Source organism: Vigna angularis, chromosome 3, assembly GCF_016808095.1.
Source record: "Vigna angularis cultivar LongXiaoDou No.4 chromosome 3, ASM1680809v1, whole genome shotgun sequence".
NCBI classification, from domain to species: domain Eukaryota; kingdom Viridiplantae; phylum Streptophyta; class Magnoliopsida; order Fabales; family Fabaceae; genus Vigna; species Vigna angularis.
In genome coordinates this window covers 42,354,712-42,370,509 of record NC_068972.1, presented here as the reverse complement: position 1 = coordinate 42,370,509, position 15,798 = coordinate 42,354,712, and the positions used below count along the sequence as shown (strand labels likewise).

At 35.5% G+C, this 15,798-nt stretch overlaps 3 protein-coding genes across 6 annotated transcripts; 1 reads left to right on the top strand and 2 right to left on the bottom strand.

The window, feature by feature from the left end:
- Positions 1-433: 433 nt before the first annotated feature.
- On the bottom strand, positions 434-4,218 carry LOC108326544 (serine/threonine receptor-like kinase NFP). Its single transcript, XM_017560106.2, has 2 exons — positions 2,880-4,218; positions 434-1,545 (listed from the first exon to the last, which is right to left on the bottom strand). Exons 1-2 carry the CDS (start codon positions 4,029-4,031, stop codon positions 808-810), a joined length of 1,890 nt encoding a protein of 629 aa, XP_017415595.1. The 5' UTR covers positions 4,032-4,218; the 3' UTR covers positions 434-807.
- Positions 4,219-5,355: 1,137 nt separating this feature from the next.
- LOC108325546 (photosynthetic NDH subunit of subcomplex B 5, chloroplastic) lies at positions 5,356-6,680 on the bottom strand. The gene is made up of 5 exons (XM_017558634.2): positions 6,421-6,680; positions 6,267-6,327; positions 5,965-6,027; positions 5,826-5,884; positions 5,356-5,726 (listed from the first exon to the last, which is right to left on the bottom strand). The coding sequence occupies exons 1-5, from the start codon at positions 6,622-6,624 to the stop codon at positions 5,496-5,498; spliced, it is 618 nt and encodes a 205-aa protein (XP_017414123.1). The 5' UTR covers positions 6,625-6,680; the 3' UTR covers positions 5,356-5,495.
- Positions 6,681-7,070: 390 nt separating this feature from the next.
- LOC108324241 (acylamino-acid-releasing enzyme) lies at positions 7,071-15,535 on the top strand. Of its 4 annotated transcripts, none has more exons than XM_017557122.2 (18): positions 7,071-7,267; positions 7,529-7,633; positions 7,947-8,262; positions 9,041-9,265; positions 9,355-9,579; positions 9,703-9,771; positions 10,896-11,034; positions 11,402-11,553; positions 11,643-11,725; positions 11,815-11,936; positions 12,031-12,109; positions 12,784-12,961; positions 13,856-13,916; positions 14,061-14,183; positions 14,271-14,468; positions 14,896-14,964; positions 15,059-15,135; positions 15,203-15,535. In XM_017557122.2, the coding sequence occupies exons 2-18, from the start codon at positions 7,537-7,539 to the stop codon at positions 15,300-15,302; spliced, it is 2,313 nt and encodes a 770-aa protein (XP_017412611.1). In that variant the 5' UTR covers positions 7,071-7,267; positions 7,529-7,536; the 3' UTR covers positions 15,303-15,535. The 4 variants fall into 4 exon arrangements, with proteins under 4 accessions (XP_017412611.1, XP_052731520.1, XP_017412609.1 ...); XM_052875560.1 differs by lacking the exon at positions 7,071-7,267 and adding an exon at positions 7,276-7,430 and having other exon boundaries at positions 15,059-15,083; XM_017557120.2 differs by lacking the exon at positions 7,071-7,267 and adding an exon at positions 7,276-7,430.
- Positions 15,536-15,798: the final 263 nt, after the last annotated feature.

Sequence of the window (15,798 nt, the reverse complement as noted above, 5' to 3'; positions counted from 1 at the left end):
AGGCTTATTATATGGATGAATGATTATTTTTAAGGATATTACACATATCTTACATTTATTACTGAAACACACTACACATGTCTTAAAAACACGTGATAATTTAATGATTAAAAATATATTTAACTTTTGAATCATTCAAATCTTAGTTTTTATGCTCGATAATCTTCTTTTATCATGAATTAGCTTACTGTTTTAGAACATATTTCCCAACCGATCTGAGATGCAAGATGAGATTCAACTATGATGTTTAACCAATTTCTACATACTGAAAAAAAAAACATTGTAGAACACTACGTATGTTGCATTTTTTACTATATCACAAAATTACATTCACCAGTTTAATATATGTACATATAACTACACGACCTTGTTACAAAATAAAAAAAGTAGTTGGTTCTACAGCATGTGTCCAAACCAACTTAACCATGTGATATACAGTCCAAGATTATTTCTCTTCCTCATAAAATTTTGGTTCAGAAAGGCCTATTTCATGGAGGAGTACTTATTGTTGCTTTTTACACGTCAGAAACATCAACCTCCAACATATTTGATTTCAGAATGGGTATTCCGAAATGTAAAAATTACATTTGAAAATACCTATTTGAATAAAAAAAGGTAAGGTAGATTTTTATGGGATGTAGGAAGAAATGCCTGATGCTTATTGAGGGTCTTTTAATTCCTTTTCTGTGGTCAGCATATCCATGGCAAAAAGAAGACCTAAAAGCGTACACCAGCTAGAGATCACCAAAAAAACCAAATGGATTTCTTCAGATAAAGTTATCCAAATGGTTCTCTGACCAAACCCATCTACCTAGCCACCACCCGTGGTGAGCCAAACCCATCATCTGAGATGTCAAAGCCCAAATCTTCACTTTTACACAGTGCATAGACAATGTCCATTATGCTTGGCCTCTTTGACTGGTCTTTCTGCAAGCAAGCAATTGCAACAGTGAGAACACCCATCAAACTTTCCATTGAACATGTCTCCCTTAAAATGTCCTTATCCATCCATTCCCTCAGTCTCCTAGCCTTCTCTTGCTCACTGTCCACTTCAAAGGTTCTGATGGCACTTTCCCACAACAGATTTCCCTCCTTATCAATGGCTTCCTTCCCAGAAATTAGTTCAAGTAACACAACCCCAAAAGAGAACACATCCATCTTTGTGGAGACCACACCATCAGCCAGATATTCAGGGGCAATGTAGCCCTGTGTTCCCACAATGTGCATGGTGATGGCATTCATTCCAGACTTTGCAAGCCCAAAATTTGCAATTTTGGCTCTCTTGTTGTAGTCCAACAGAATGTTGCTGCTCTTGATGTCTTTGTGCACAACTCGTGGCCTTGTGTGCTCGTGGATGTATTGGAGGCCGTTGGCAATGTCGACGGCTATTCTTAGCCTTGTTTTCCAGTTCAACTTTTCCTTTCTCTCCTCATGCAACCACGAGTATAGAGATCCATTCTCCACATATTCATAGACTAGATAGCAGTTTGCTTCTTCTGGGTCTATGCAGAATCCCTCCAACTTCACCAGATTCCCATGGTTTACCTTCAACACAGAAAATGACACTTTGCTAATCAACCATTCAAGCATGAATAATGGTGCACATATATAATCATCCGAGTGCTAAAACTCTTACATGGATACTGAGTAGCCTATTATATTATTACTTTGATATATTTGTTCATTAGAAATGTAACCACCTAAATTCAACCACTACCTAAAGGCTCAAATGGGAATTCATATTAACCAATTTGTCATGATTTGGAAAGAGACAAAAAGGTAAGCGGCGACTTTGTCTTTCGTTGTGCTTTTAACTGCCCTTGACGTGTTGCTTTTTAGTTAAATCATTAACACCATACTCTATGATATTAATTAACCCTGATCTGAAAAATATGACAAAGTTGGAAACATCTTTTATTAAATACCTAGAAGCAACTATGCCGTCAACCACTATTGTTTTATTCCTCTAGATTGACGCGTTTCTGACATACAAACCTGAAAATAATGAACATTGACAATCACCAAAATAAAAAATCTGACAAAGTTTTACAAATCCATTCAGACAAGTTGCTTTACAACTGAAGGTTTGTTCGCACAGCAACAACAGAATAATTAATTCTCAAGCCAGATTCCGATAATTTTTTGTCCCGAGTATTAAAATAATTCTGTATCTCCAGGGTATCTAGAGGTTTATTCCCTTGGTTTGATTATGCTAAATTATAAAAATTAGTGGCAGGCTGACTACTCATCAGACAAGTCACTTCACTTAATATCATCTGATTAAATCATCGACAATAAGATATTTATTAACTCCCAGCTTTTATTCTAAGTAAAGCTCTTTTGACTCAAACCTTATCATTGACTGTTTCAAATTTCAATCTGTTCTTACATATTTGCTTCTGCCGTATCCAGAATAACACCAGGAACTAGCACAAGTTACTGATCTTTTCATTAATTGTCTTAAGAGACACATCACTAAAAAGTTTTGATTGATTATGTTGCATGGAAATAAAGTTCTTAAAAAAAAACTAGTTCATACCCATAACGTGTTGAGGGTTTTCCTACTCTCATCCAATAACAATACCATAATCTTAAGTTTATTAAATTTTATAACACTTTTTTTAAACAAAGAACAATAACTTCCTCAAAAGTCGAGCTTGCCATAATTTTCAGGTGATTAGCAATGCAAACTTTGTCAGAAAATTAGATTCAAACAGATATAGAATTCAGTTCCACACCTTAATCCAAATTCCAATACAAATGATCCTAAAACTCTTTACAGTGATGGCAGATGAAAATGAAGAACAAACAAAGAGTGATGTTATGCAATAATGTGAAAAAAAGACTAAGGAAAAGAGATTGGTGCTGTGAGTGGTTACCTTCTGCAAGATCTTGAGTTCCTCATAGGCATTCCATTTCATCTTCTTGATGGCAAAGAGCTCCCCATCAATCTCCCCTTTGTAAACGGATCCCTCAATCAAGGACCTTCCATCAAACCCATTCGTGGCCTCCACCAGTTCCTCAACATCAAAAACCCTATACTTGTCCAAACAATCCGACACATTCGCCATCAGTTTCACATCCAAATCACCTTTCTGTCCCTCTTTGCCTCCCGAATACACCTTCTTCCTCCCTCCCTCCTCCTCCTCATCCTCATATCCCAACCTTTTCTTCATCACAAACTCTCTCCACAACCACAACCCACTTACCAACACCAATAACATCCCCACCACCCCCAACCCAATCCCCAACCCTCTAACAGTTCCAGTTCTATCATTGCCACTCCCACTCCCAGTGTCACTCCCATTCCCACCAGGGGGCGCAGCCGGAGCCACCGCAGGCTGCGACAGAGACGGAAGCTGCTCCACAGGGATGAAAATGGTGTCGTAATCATGGAGTGTGTCGTTGTTGACGTCAATTATAGCCTGTTCCTGAACCCCAAAAGCTGAGGCAATGGAGGAGATGTTGTCCTCGGGTTGCACAACGTAGGAGATCATATAGTTAGTGTTGTTGGTTTCGGGGCATTTGCAGAAGACAGGAAAGATGGTGACCTGGCCGATGGAGAGGTTGGTGGCGACCAAGGTGGGGTTGACGGTTTCGACGGAAGGGTAGGTGGTGAGGTTGTTGAACTTGTAGGTGGAGACGACGAAGAAGGTGTCGTTGGGTTGGATGGCGTAGGAGATGTTGGCGTAGGAGAGGGACCCGAAGGTGGCATTCACGGGGTTGCAGGAGCAGGTCAGAGGGACGAAGAGGGGCTGGTCTTCGACCAGGGCAGAGGACACGGAGGAGATGTTGCTCGGCGTGGCTATCATTAGGCGGCTCACCTCGAAGAGGTCGCCCACGGCGGCCAGGTCCAGGAAGTTGGGGGCGGAGGCACGGTAGAAGGCGTAGGCGGCGCAGGTGCGGGTGCCCGTGCACGTGAAGCCCGTGTTGTTCGCCTGACGTAGCGTTTGGGCGTGGGAAGAAGGGAGCAAGAAGAAGAAGAAGATGAACATGAGAAGGAGGAAGTGATGCAGTTTGAGGGGTGTCATTGTGTTTGTGTAGGTGGTTGGTTTTGTTTTGGGGTTCTGAGTTTATATTCGAATCATCGTCTTCTTCCTTTTCTTCTTCTTAATAGTTATGTTGTGTTGTGTGGAAAAGTTTGTCTGAATTCTGGTCAAGATGGTTGAACAATGAATGTTCAGATTCCTTTTGATAAAGGGTGTTCCATTTTCTACAGCTGCCTTCTGCCACACGATTCTAATAATAAAGTTTTGGTTTTTAATAATTGAATATATCATTTATACTGTAGACTGAAACTGAGATAACTGATGATTAAGCTTCAGAAACTTGTATTTTAATCCCAACTCCTCGCTCACAATCTTGTTTCTTGCTTTGAGTCAATTACATTATATTATAATAATGGTTTTCAATTTTATTACCTTCAATTCATACTTATCTTTGGTTTGGGAATATGAAGACTCAGTAGGAAGAAACTTCAGACGTGTAAAACCAGGTAGAGAACTAGAAGGGAGTCTGCACTATGCAGAAAATGGACAGTAGTTCTTGTTGTTCAAGGTGCTTAATAATTAATGAATTAGTGCATGTGGCATAATGTCAAACTTGGTGTCATTTATTAGACTAAACTTGATCCCAAAAGTCTTAGAAGTTGACCTTAGATCTAGACTTCCATTATTGATGAGATGGCACCTGGAATTTTAATGGCTTGACTTGCTCATAGCACAACTTTCGAACAGTTTTTGGCAGAAAAATCAATTTGGTTAGATGTATTTAACCAAGGACCGCTATGTGATCTCATGTACATTCCAAAGTGACCTTCACAAGTTGATAATAAGAGATAAGGATTGGAAATGGAATGCAGTGTATTTCAGCAGTAAAAAATATAATGCATGAAAGTGGTGATTAGAAAAATCAATACTTAACACAGTAGAACAATCTTTACAATAGAATATGTTTATACCGATGACCATCCACTGAACTTTTATTCTTCCACTGAACATGGTATTGTTTTCTATTCAAACTTAGAGTTTTATCTGAATAATTTAAGTTATTTAGATAATATGGAAAAGGACACTTTTATGATTGCTCCTAAGTCCTGAAAAAGGCGTTGGATTGTGTGCTGTTGGTTTGTGACCTTAGAGAGGGTAGTGGCTGAGATCATATTTGTTTGATGGGATTTGCTGGAATTATAAAAGCTGGCCAAAGAATCAATGAAGGTTTTTGAGTCCAAATGAACAGCAATATTCTTAAGTATCCTCTTTAGAAACACAAGAAATAAGGAAAAAAAAACACTGTTTTCTATATTCAATAATTTTGAGTTCATACAATTCAGAATAAAGAATGAAAATCAAAATCAGAAAGAACTTAAGTTTCTATTTATAAATAAGAAGGTAAAAAAAAGGGACATACATACACCTCTTGAAACAGAAAAATGGGAAAAGTAAAAAGTGAAAAGAAAATATCAATTGTCATTATAAGTGATGAAATATATACAATTATCTCTTGGTTATGTCATCCTTCTGGATAGTAGTATCCCACAGGTCACCATATTTTTCATTGAACTCCCATATGTTCATGGTATTATAGTCATTTATCAACTTGTCTCGAGCTCCTCTTTCCATATTGTATATGTGAGGTTCAAAGTGGTGGGGTTTATCAGGTTTATCCATCTCAATAATGCAAAATACGATTACAAATACGCCTGCTGCAATGTACAAATACTCCCCCTGAAAAATTGAAACTTGTTAGTCAGAAAGTTATACAAAGTTAGCAAACTAACAATGCAAATGCACTGTTTATATTCAAACATTTGATGATTCTGTTACCGGAACATTGAAGTACACCCCAAGAGCAATGGCTGGTGGGAAGAGCCATGACATAAGCCCTGCATAAAATGAATGATAGTAAGATAAAAAAGACCATTATATATATTGAAAATGTTGCGAATGATAATCAAAAACACACCCTGGAATCCTGTGGGGGGTTCTGCTGCTGCTATCTCTTCCATAATTGAACCCCAAAATGTTCCTGAAATGAATATTCATCATCAACTTTGTCAACTGAAAAGTATGTGTTTTATTCTATATCATATTTTCAACTTGTATGTGTTTTATGAATATGCTCAGATGTCAAGAAAAAAGGCTAAGAATGGACCCCATAATTCTCTTACAAATTTCTACAAATAAAATCATTCTTTTTAATCTTTTTGTTCATGGTCCTGTGACAGCGATGAAAAGAAAGTTGGAGCAAGAATGAAAAACACAGACCTTTCTGTTCTCCTTCAAAGTAAGTGTGATGGTCATCATAAATTCCATACTCAAAATCATCCTGAAATTGGCATGAAAGAAGTGAAAGTGACGGTGGAAGCAAAAAGGGCAGAAGAAAAGAGAAGAAAACAGAAGAATGGTTGAGAAGATATACAGCATCAATTCCATTGGTAGCATATACGTCTTTAGGATCTTCATTGAGGTCAGGCTCTATCTCGTTGAAACCAGCATTCAACAAGAATCTTGTTGGGGTGTTACCGTTGGTGAAGATCTTTGTGAGTGGTGTTTGAGAAAACGAGAATGTTTTGGGTTGAGAAGGAATGGGAGGGAGAAGTGAGAGTGAGGAACACACTGCCATCTCTGCTTTTCTTTCTTCTCTGTCTGTCTATCTATCTATCTCATCCTATATAACATGCTCCACACAAACAACACACTTTAGTTTTATATTCAATTATCTTATCAACTTGTTATTCTATACGAGTTTAAGCCATATGTGTATATATATGTCTATTGGACGTTGGATTCTTGTTAGTAATAAAACTTCATAAATGAATTAAAACTTTTGAATAGTTAAAGAAAAATAAATTATTAAAAGTACCTATACAAGACAAAGACAAGGCTTTTTAAAGAAAAAAGTATTTTGTACATTACAAATATAAAAGTATAATAGATATGTCTTTTCGGATAAAATAATATCCACCTTCAGAAAAAACAAAAAAATTCACTATTCTTAATTTCACCAAAACAAAAAAATTCACTATTCTTAATTTCACCGTTCTGCTCTCTCTGTTTTCGGAGTCAAACAAGACACACTACAAAAACCTATGTTTCTCTCTTTCCATCAAACTTAAACAGAGTTCTGTTTCTTCCTTTGATTGCATTTAATACTCCACTCACTCACACAGTTTACACCAATCATACTCTCTCCTCACTACCCACTTCAATACTAAATCCTGATGCATTCAGTACAACTTCCTTTTAGCATCAGCTCGTCTTCCAATGTATTTATTTTTTCATTCTCTGTATAAATAAAAAAACGTTTTCTCTCCCCTGTATTGCTTACCAATTGCCACCCTTTTATACTTCACTAACTAATGCCACTGTTCATTCATGTTCTTCACTATATTATTTCTCATCTTTTATGTACCAAGGTGTTGATCCCCTGTAGGCTAATCTGCATTGTTGAAGAAACAAAAGTGTATTTTTCCTTTATGAAGCAACTAGCAAGCTAATTGCAATGATCTTTGGTGGTTTTGTTTCAGGCTTGGAAATGCATAAGGAAGCTGAGGATGACTATGCCCACCTTTCTAGCTTACTTCAAGAGTTCACCAGTATTCCCAACATTGACAAGGCATGGCTTTTTAGCTGTAAGTCTCCTTTGTTGCTTTCTTTGAAAAGCAATGAACTTTTCAATTATACTAAAGGGAGAAAAATAGAAATAACCCACAGAAGTTAAAATCAGATGAAGAAACTAAATGAGAGAGCTTTTTGTGAAGCAATTCATGCATTAGCTAATTTTAGCTCTCAGGAGAAGAATTTATTTCATTTTATATTCTTATTGTTTTCTTCTCATTAATTATTGTTGAGAAGTTTATCGAAACATAGTTCATTTATTTCATTGATCTGTACTAGTTCCATCGCATTGCTAGCCAAATTGATACTTTGCCCTTTTGTCTGTAGCTCCAGGGTTGCACTTGCAAGGAATGTTTGCAGTTTCCCAATCAGATCTTTTAACAAACACGAGGAGGACATCCATCATGTCCTGTAACATTCTAAAAGAAAGGGACAGTTCTGTGAATTTTCTGTGGGCTCCGTTTCCAATAGAGATGTCTGGCGTGTCCGTGATTGTTCCATCACCATCTGGCTCAAAGCTCTTAGTGATTCGAAATCCAGAGAATGAAGCTGCTTGTTGTTTTCAGATTTGGAGCTCTTCTCGAATGGAGAAGGAGTTCCACATTCCTCAATCACTGCATGGCTCAGTATACAATGATGGATGGTAAGTAAGTAATATGTTATTCATGTCTTTTGTGCCTTTGAAGCTTGGTTACTTCAAAATTAGTTATGTATCCGTGTCCGGATATCAATACATGTATTATATGACTGTCTTTGTATTGAATCTTTACGGTCTAACTTATACATATATACATATACACACTCTTGGGACTGAGACAAACTTACTGCCTGAATTATACATATACACATATACTTTTTGACAAATTTCGCTAGAGGTCAATAATCAATACTGATATAATAATGTTACTTCCAGATAACAACCTTTGGCCATGTAATCTATAGTGAATGATCCATATTCCGGGCTTTGACAAATTATCAAGGATCTAACATAGCCTTCCTCTTTTACCTGATTTTGGGACTGATTATCATGTGAACATAGGCAGAGTTGACAAATCAATACTAATATTAACTATATTAAGAGAAAAAGGAAATCTAAGAAATATATAATATAATTATATTTAAGTTAACATATATTGCCATATCTGTATCCTAGTTTTTTGTTTTTTTTCTTAAATATCATATTTATGTATCATATCATATAATATTGTATTCAATACTTGTATCTGTATCTGCACAGCATAGTTTGGCATTGTTCAATGTTAAACTGTTACTCCTTTTAGCTCATTAGTTGTTTAGTTTCGTAAGTACTCATATTTTTAACTTAGTAGGGGAAACCTCTTCTGAACTATTACTACAGTTATGTAGACCCTTCGTGCCATGCATTATGAGAACATTCGTTTTTCCTATTTTATATGGTTTAGGTTTGAGGGTGTCTCGTGGAACATGAATGAAACATGTGTAGCATACGTAGCAGAAGGGCCCTCTCCTGCAAAGCTCACATTTAATGGTTTGTGGGGCTACAAGATAGATGGCTGTGCAGATAAGGATTCAGGTTATTGGAAATGTCAAGGGGACTGGGAGGAGGACTGGGGAGAAACATATGCTGGAAAGAGACAGCCTGCACTATTTGTTATCGACATCAACAGGTTTTTCATCATTCATTTCAATGATGGATAATATTTTGATATGTTTCTTATATAGGAATGTTAGTTTGGTTTGTATTTTAATTTTACAGTGGTGAGGTGCGAGAAGTCAAAGGAATTGACAAATCCTTGAGTATTGGCCAAGTTGTATGGGCTCCATTTACTGAAGGCTCAGAACAATACCTTGTTTTCGTTGGGTGGTCATCTAAGCCAAGAAAACTTGGCATTAAGTATTGCTCTAACAGACCTTGCGCATTATATGCTGTTAGACTTAGAGCACTGCATCATGATTCAAAATCTAATGAACCAGTGCTCCAGTAAGTCGCATTAGTAAGATCTTATCAACTCTTATTCTTTTTTGGCACCTATTTGAATGTATTTACTTATTGCAAAGTTGGTTATTTCTGAACTGAATTATGAAAACAATGTTTTACATGTAGGTCAACTGAAGAATTTCATATGCTGAACCTTACTCAAACTATAAGCAGTGCATTCTTTCCCCGGTTCAGGTAGTCTGTTCACCGGTCAAATCACATGTTTTAAGACTTTTTGTCCAATAGTTATTAGGTTTTGGTTGTGCTAGTATTGATTAATCTTCACTTGTTTCAAAATCTTGAGAGTGGAAAACATTTTTCCATGAAGTTTTTGGTGTGTATAACTGTGATTTTGTTCACAAGAAAATGGAAACATTTCAAAAGATGAAGATGACTAGCAGAAGGATCAAGGTTATAGTTATCTCGAATCATGTCAAGTCAACAGATAGTGGCAGTAAGGCTTGAAATTCTTGGATCTGGTGGATGGTGGTTGTAGCCAAAGGATAGGTTTCTTTTTCTTTTCCTGAAGTTTTATTTTTGTGTTTTTAATTTTCAAGTTTTTGAGATGTCATGGCTTATTTTCAGAGAATTGGAAGATATGAAAAAGGTTACTTGAAACTTACATGCCTTTATGGTTGAAACAAAGGGTATTACTGTTTTGTTAGTGAGGGATGTATAAAGGTTCTTCTACAAAAAACTATTTACTATTATTTCTTTTATCCAAGTCAAGTAAGTTGCCAACGTGGTAAATCATCTTGTACTCATAAGTTAATTTAATCACATAACACTAGTTTTCCTTTCCAAAATTCAAATGATTGGTTTATTAAGCAGCAACTTAGTGTAGTCAGTAGTGTTAGTCACGATTCATTCTTCTTTAGTCAAAGCTGAAAGGTTGGCATAATTTAACTGGTCAGAAATCAGTGTCAGTTTGTGCTGCCTTCGATGTTGTTGGTCACATATTGGACCTATTTGAGCTTCTTTAGCTCAATAATTTTAGATAGTTTCCACATTTTGCAGTCACACATCATATTTTTCCAGTTAGAAATTTTATATTATAGCATGGATGCTTGTACCTGATTACTGCAGAAATAAGCCAAGTTTTTGTACTCTGGATTAATTATTTTTTTCTGTTCCTTTCTTATAACAACGTGTCTTCTCACTTTCCCGTGGTCATTGTTTTCTAATCTTTTATATGAACAAACTGACTTGTCTGAAGTTAATCAAATATTAGCTCATGAAAGTATATTAGTTGTTGAGAAATATTGGTACATGAGTTGTGTTCTTAATATTCTGACCGTTGTTCATGAATTTTCCACCAGTCCAGATGGAAAATTTCTTGTGTTTTTATCTGCAAGAAGTGCTGTGGACTCTGGAGTGCATAATGCTACAAATTCACTTCACAGAATTGATTGGCTAACTAATGGAAAACCTTTCCAATCTTTCAAAATTTATGACATCGTAAGATCTTCCTATGTGGCCAGTTTGATTTTAATGTATTTGGTTTAACTGCATTCTTTAATAACTTAAGAGTGAACCTTTTTGTTACTTTCTCATCTAGTTCATTTATTAAATACACTCGATTTAAGTCTAAGTTGTTGGATCACATAGGCCATGTAGTTTTTCATTTGTGATTTTCAGATTGTTTATGTTAGTATTGAGGATCCTTTCTATTTTACAAAACAAAACATCATATGATACTTGGTGCTATAAATAAGATTCTTTTCTCTTCTTCATCCTACCCCTTCTCTTAGTGAGATCTAAGCATATGTCAATTAGTGCATATTGTTTTCGGTTAATAACTCAGTCTTTTCAATCAATTTTGGAGATTCCTGTTGTGATGTGCGCTGAAGACGGTTGCTTCCCTGGGCTTTATTGCACCACTATTCATAGTAATCCTTGGTTATCTGACAACTGCACAATGATTATATCATCCATCTGGCACAGCAGTGAAGTTCTGCTCTCAGTGAATGTGCTGAGGTAAGTAAATAACAACAGGAATGTTTTTTATTCCATTTATTAAAGGTTGTGTATTCTTTATTATCAATTCCTTTTTCATCACATTATAGTGGGGAGATAGTACATATCAGCCCTGTAGATCCAAATTTCTCGTGGAATCTTCTTACGCTGGATGGGAACAATATTGTTGCCAGTAAAAACAACTGCTCAATTTGTCAATACCTGGGACTTTTGAAGTGGAGGAATATGTTTTATCGTTTTTCTTTGTTAATCCTTTTGCAGTTTCCAGCAGTCCGGTTGATTTTGCTCAAATAAGGTATGGAAAGGCCATTAAGAAGGAGACAAACAATACTACATGGAGTTGGTCAAATATATCCAGTCCCATATTCAGATGCTCTGACAAGGTTTGTTCTATTTTCTTGTCAGATATTATCAGAAATCATTGTTGCAAACATATGTCATTCTATTTAGAAGTGAATAATAGGATTTTGGCTGCAGGTTAGATCTTTGCTGTCCTCTCTCCAGTCTAGTATACTGAGGATCTCAGTTAAGGATGCTCATGATGGTCAAACAAAAGGTTTTCAAGTTATTCCGGTTTCTTTCTCGTGGATATTCAGTGCTAAGTTGAATGACTTAATGAAATTTCAGATATGCTTTAATTTGTATCTGTATATTCTCAGAATCCAACTGATAAGGTATCCTATTAGATTTATGAAATTCAATCCATATACTGCTCGTCAATAATGAGGTGAATTAATCTGATTCATGTGATGAAATTTAAACATATGGGACTAAATTCACTATTGAAAATCATACTGTGATTGTTCCCTCCACTCTCCCCAACATGCACTGTCCCTACCATGTCCTCTCCTAAAAGGGAAAATGAACAAAAGTTAGCTTTTGATTGGTGCATGAAGATAATACTATGTATTATATCTTGCATAAAATCTTGATTTTATTGACAAAGAAACAAGAAAGTAGAAATGAAGCTTTAGTTTATATGTTCACTATAAGGGGGCTATGTATAAACAACCATTTAACAGAGAGCATAAAAGAACTTTGTGGTATGTGACTATTGAAAATATTTGACTTGATAAATTGATGAAGATTGTCTTGTACAATGCAACCACTTATTTGGTGATACAGTACTTCAGGAACACACTTATTAATTACGCCCTATCAATAAATCTTCTCAAATTTATTGACCAGTCAATTGACTATTATATCTATCTATTTTAATTTTAATTTCAGGTGCTACAAAACCTTTTGAAGCTATATTTGTGTCTTCTAAAACCAATACCAAGATTGAATTTGATCCGTTAATTGTGATCCTTCATGGAGGGCCCCAAGACGTCTCTTTGTCATACTTTTCTAAGTATTTGGCTTTTCTATCTACAGTTGGATACAGCTTGCTGATTGTTAATTACAGGTAGCCAAAATACTCTTGAACTTCCAATCATTAGTTTGGTTCAGTATTGTTATGCCAAGAGAGATGGAACTAACATCATAAACTTAAATATTTTAAATTATTAGGTACCTAATTTGAAAAGAGAAATTATTGGTAACAAAAGTTGGTCACATATTGAGGACATGAAACTTATTTATGCTTTTAACTCATAAAAAAGGATGTAAGACTATTGCCTTTTTTATGCAAAACAAGCTTAATTGACTTCATTAGCTCGAAGTACCTGTCAAAGAGGATTGGTTGTAGATCCTATCATTTGAATCCTTAGAAAAGGAAGCAAGTTTACAGTAGAAAAAAACTAGATACCAGAGAAAATAAAGAACACGACTCTTTGCAGGATAAGTTTATAGAGTTTAAACGAGAATGTTAGCATATATGAAGTTTAAATAGCTTCCCCGTGAAGTAAAAAATACTCAGTCTGATATTGGAATGGGAAATAAATGTGGATACCTATCTGTAAGAGCTACATTAGGAATTTAGAAATTGAAATGAATTATGGGAATTGTGAACAGAAGGATGTTTAGGGTTTAGTTAGACTTCATAATGGTAAACGCTGAGGAGTTGAAAGTGAAAGGCTGGTCAATTTTTTGTTATGCTATAAGGACTCTGAATAATTATACTTCGATAAAATTTCCTGGACACAAGTCTTTCATTCTCCATATGCATCTTAATTTATATTGTTTAAAAGTTTGCACTACTCGGACTGCTTTTCTAGAGAAATAAATGTCATTGTCAACACCCATAAGGAAACTCATTATGACCACGTATAGCTTATAGAACCTTTAGATGTCAAAACATGGATAAAGAATGTTTTTAGTTGTCCATTCTGAGGTTTCATATAATGTTATTATTTCTCAGAGGTTCATTGGGATTTGGTGAGGAAGCATTGCAATCTCTTCCAGGGAATGTTGGGTCTCAGGTATTTATTATGTTCTACTTCTGACGCTAAATACTTTGATTAGCTTATGCTATAGAAGCAAAGCTTTAATTTATAAGCTAGTTTAGCAATATAGATACGCTAGATTTTCTGGGTCGGACCTTAATTTTAGTTTTTCATATATAGGATGTCAATGATGTTCTCTCTGCCATAGATCATGTCATCAACTTGGGTCTTGCCAGCCCATCTAAGATTACAGTAATGGGCATTTCACATGGTGGTTTTCTGACAACTCAGTTGATTGGCCAGGTGCAATAACTGCACTTAATAGATGTTTTTGTCTCACATGTTGCATTATCAATTTGCTGTAACATTCGAACTCTGCATTTGCTGCAGGCACCAGACAAGTTTGTAGCAGCGGCTGCAATCAATCCTGTTTGTAACCTTGCACTGATGATTGGAACAACAGATATCCCTGATTGGTGCTATGTAGAAGCTTGTGGAACCACTGCCAGAAATTGCTTTACTGAACCACCTTCCGCAGATGATTTGACTCTCCTTTATAACAAGTCTCCCATTTCACACGTCTCAAAGGTATGTACATTGAGCTGAATAAACACTTGCAGATTGAATTTCGCTGGTATTTATAAGAGCTCTCAACAAAACCATATTGAAAAAAGAAATCTACCTTGATCATTAAAAAGTAAACCATAAAAAACCCTTTGCTCATTGCAATATAAGAACGTAGAGGCATAGGCATCTCATTACTTGTTACCGATGATACTCCCTGCAACGTTGTTAAGCTTTTGAGCAAACTGAGTGGACCCTATTTTTTTCACTTGCAATGAAGCTTAAATTTCATCTCCTTTTATCCTTTGTGTCCTTTCTATTGATTCTGTATATGAAGTACTTTATATAGTATTCACATGGACTGATGGAGCTCTTAAGATGGTAGTTTTTTTTTTGTCCATCTTACAGCTGAATTCTGGAATGATAGTTTGTATTTTGATGAGTTATGCAGGTAAAAGCACCAACACTATTCCTATTAGGTGCCCAAGATGTTCGTGTTCCAATTTATGATGGGTTGCAAGTAAGTACTTAGTAGCTTTTGGATAGTCACAGTGAGGAGTTACCATCTTTATTGGTACTATTGACAGTAAAAGTTGAAATGTTTAAATGTGCAGTATGCTCGGGCTTTGAAGGAGAAAGGTGTAGATGTCAAGATCATTATGTTTCAAAATGATGTTCATGCACTGAAAAGGTAGACAGCCTACTGGAATGAGAGAATCACTCCTGATTTTAACTTATTTTCTGTTATATTTTTGCAGGCCACAATCTGACATGGAATCTTTCCTTAACATTGGGGTGTGGTTCAACAAGTACTGCAAATACGGGGCAAGCGAATCACGAGATTTCCTGAAGACCTAAACGCTCAAGTAATGGATAGAGCCATGAAGGATTAAAAGAGCCACCAACTGTTTGTGATAATAAAAATGAGGACAAACCTGTTTGTCACCCTCTGCTAGAAATGTGTTGGAAATAATAGTGTCGATATATTTTATGTATTTTGCCTATTCCCCTTAATTTTCACTAGTATACTAGGGGACTATGAGATATGTGGATATATTTTATCAAAGTATAAAATAATAATTAGATAAAAATGAAATCATTATATAAATATTATATAATTACATATGAATAAAATTTCAAACAATCAAAATATTTATTAATTTTACAAGTGAAACAAAATTGAGTTTTTAATTTTATTGTATAAGTTAAATTATTTTTTCTTTGTGCTAAATTTTCACGTTTAAATCACTACAGAAATATCTATTGCATACTTATATACTTGTAAAGTATTTTTCTACACTATTAATTTTTCTAACAAATAAAAACATACTATATAAATGAAACACAATAAAAA

What these genes read in the sequence shown, in the direction of transcription:
- LOC108324241 (XM_017557120.2), top strand. Translation starts at nt 7,361, where the DNA reads ATGCCACTGTTCATTCATGTTCTTCACTATATTATTTCTCATCTTTTA. An exon ending in TCTAATGAACCAGTGCTCCA is followed by an intron (nt 9,580 to 9,702) that starts GTAAGTCGCATT and finishes TTTTACATGTAG; the next exon opens with GTCAACTGAAGAATTTCATA. An exon ending in CCATTTCACACGTCTCAAAG is followed by an intron (nt 14,469 to 14,895) that starts GTATGTACATTG and finishes TGAGTTATGCAG; the next exon opens with GTAAAAGCACCAACACTATT.
- LOC108326544 (XM_017560106.2), bottom strand. Translation starts at nt 4,031, where the DNA reads ATGACACCCCTCAAACTGCATCACTTCCTCCTTCTCATGTTCATCTTC. An exon ending in AACTCAAGATCTTGCAGAAG is followed by an intron (nt 1,546 to 2,879) that starts GTAACCACTCAC and finishes TCTGTGTTGAAG; the next exon opens with GTAAACCATGGGAATCTGGT.
- LOC108325546 (XM_017558634.2), bottom strand. Translation starts at nt 6,624, where the DNA reads ATGGCAGTGTGTTCCTCACTCTCACTTCTCCCTCCCATTCCTTCTCAA. An exon ending in CTACCAATGGAATTGATGCT is followed by an intron (nt 6,328 to 6,420) that starts GTATATCTTCTC and finishes TGCCAATTTCAG; the next exon opens with GATGATTTTGAGTATGGAAT. An exon ending in CTTTGAAGGAGAACAGAAAG is followed by an intron (nt 6,028 to 6,266) that starts GTCTGTGTTTTT and finishes TATTCATTTCAG; the next exon opens with GAACATTTTGGGGTTCAATT.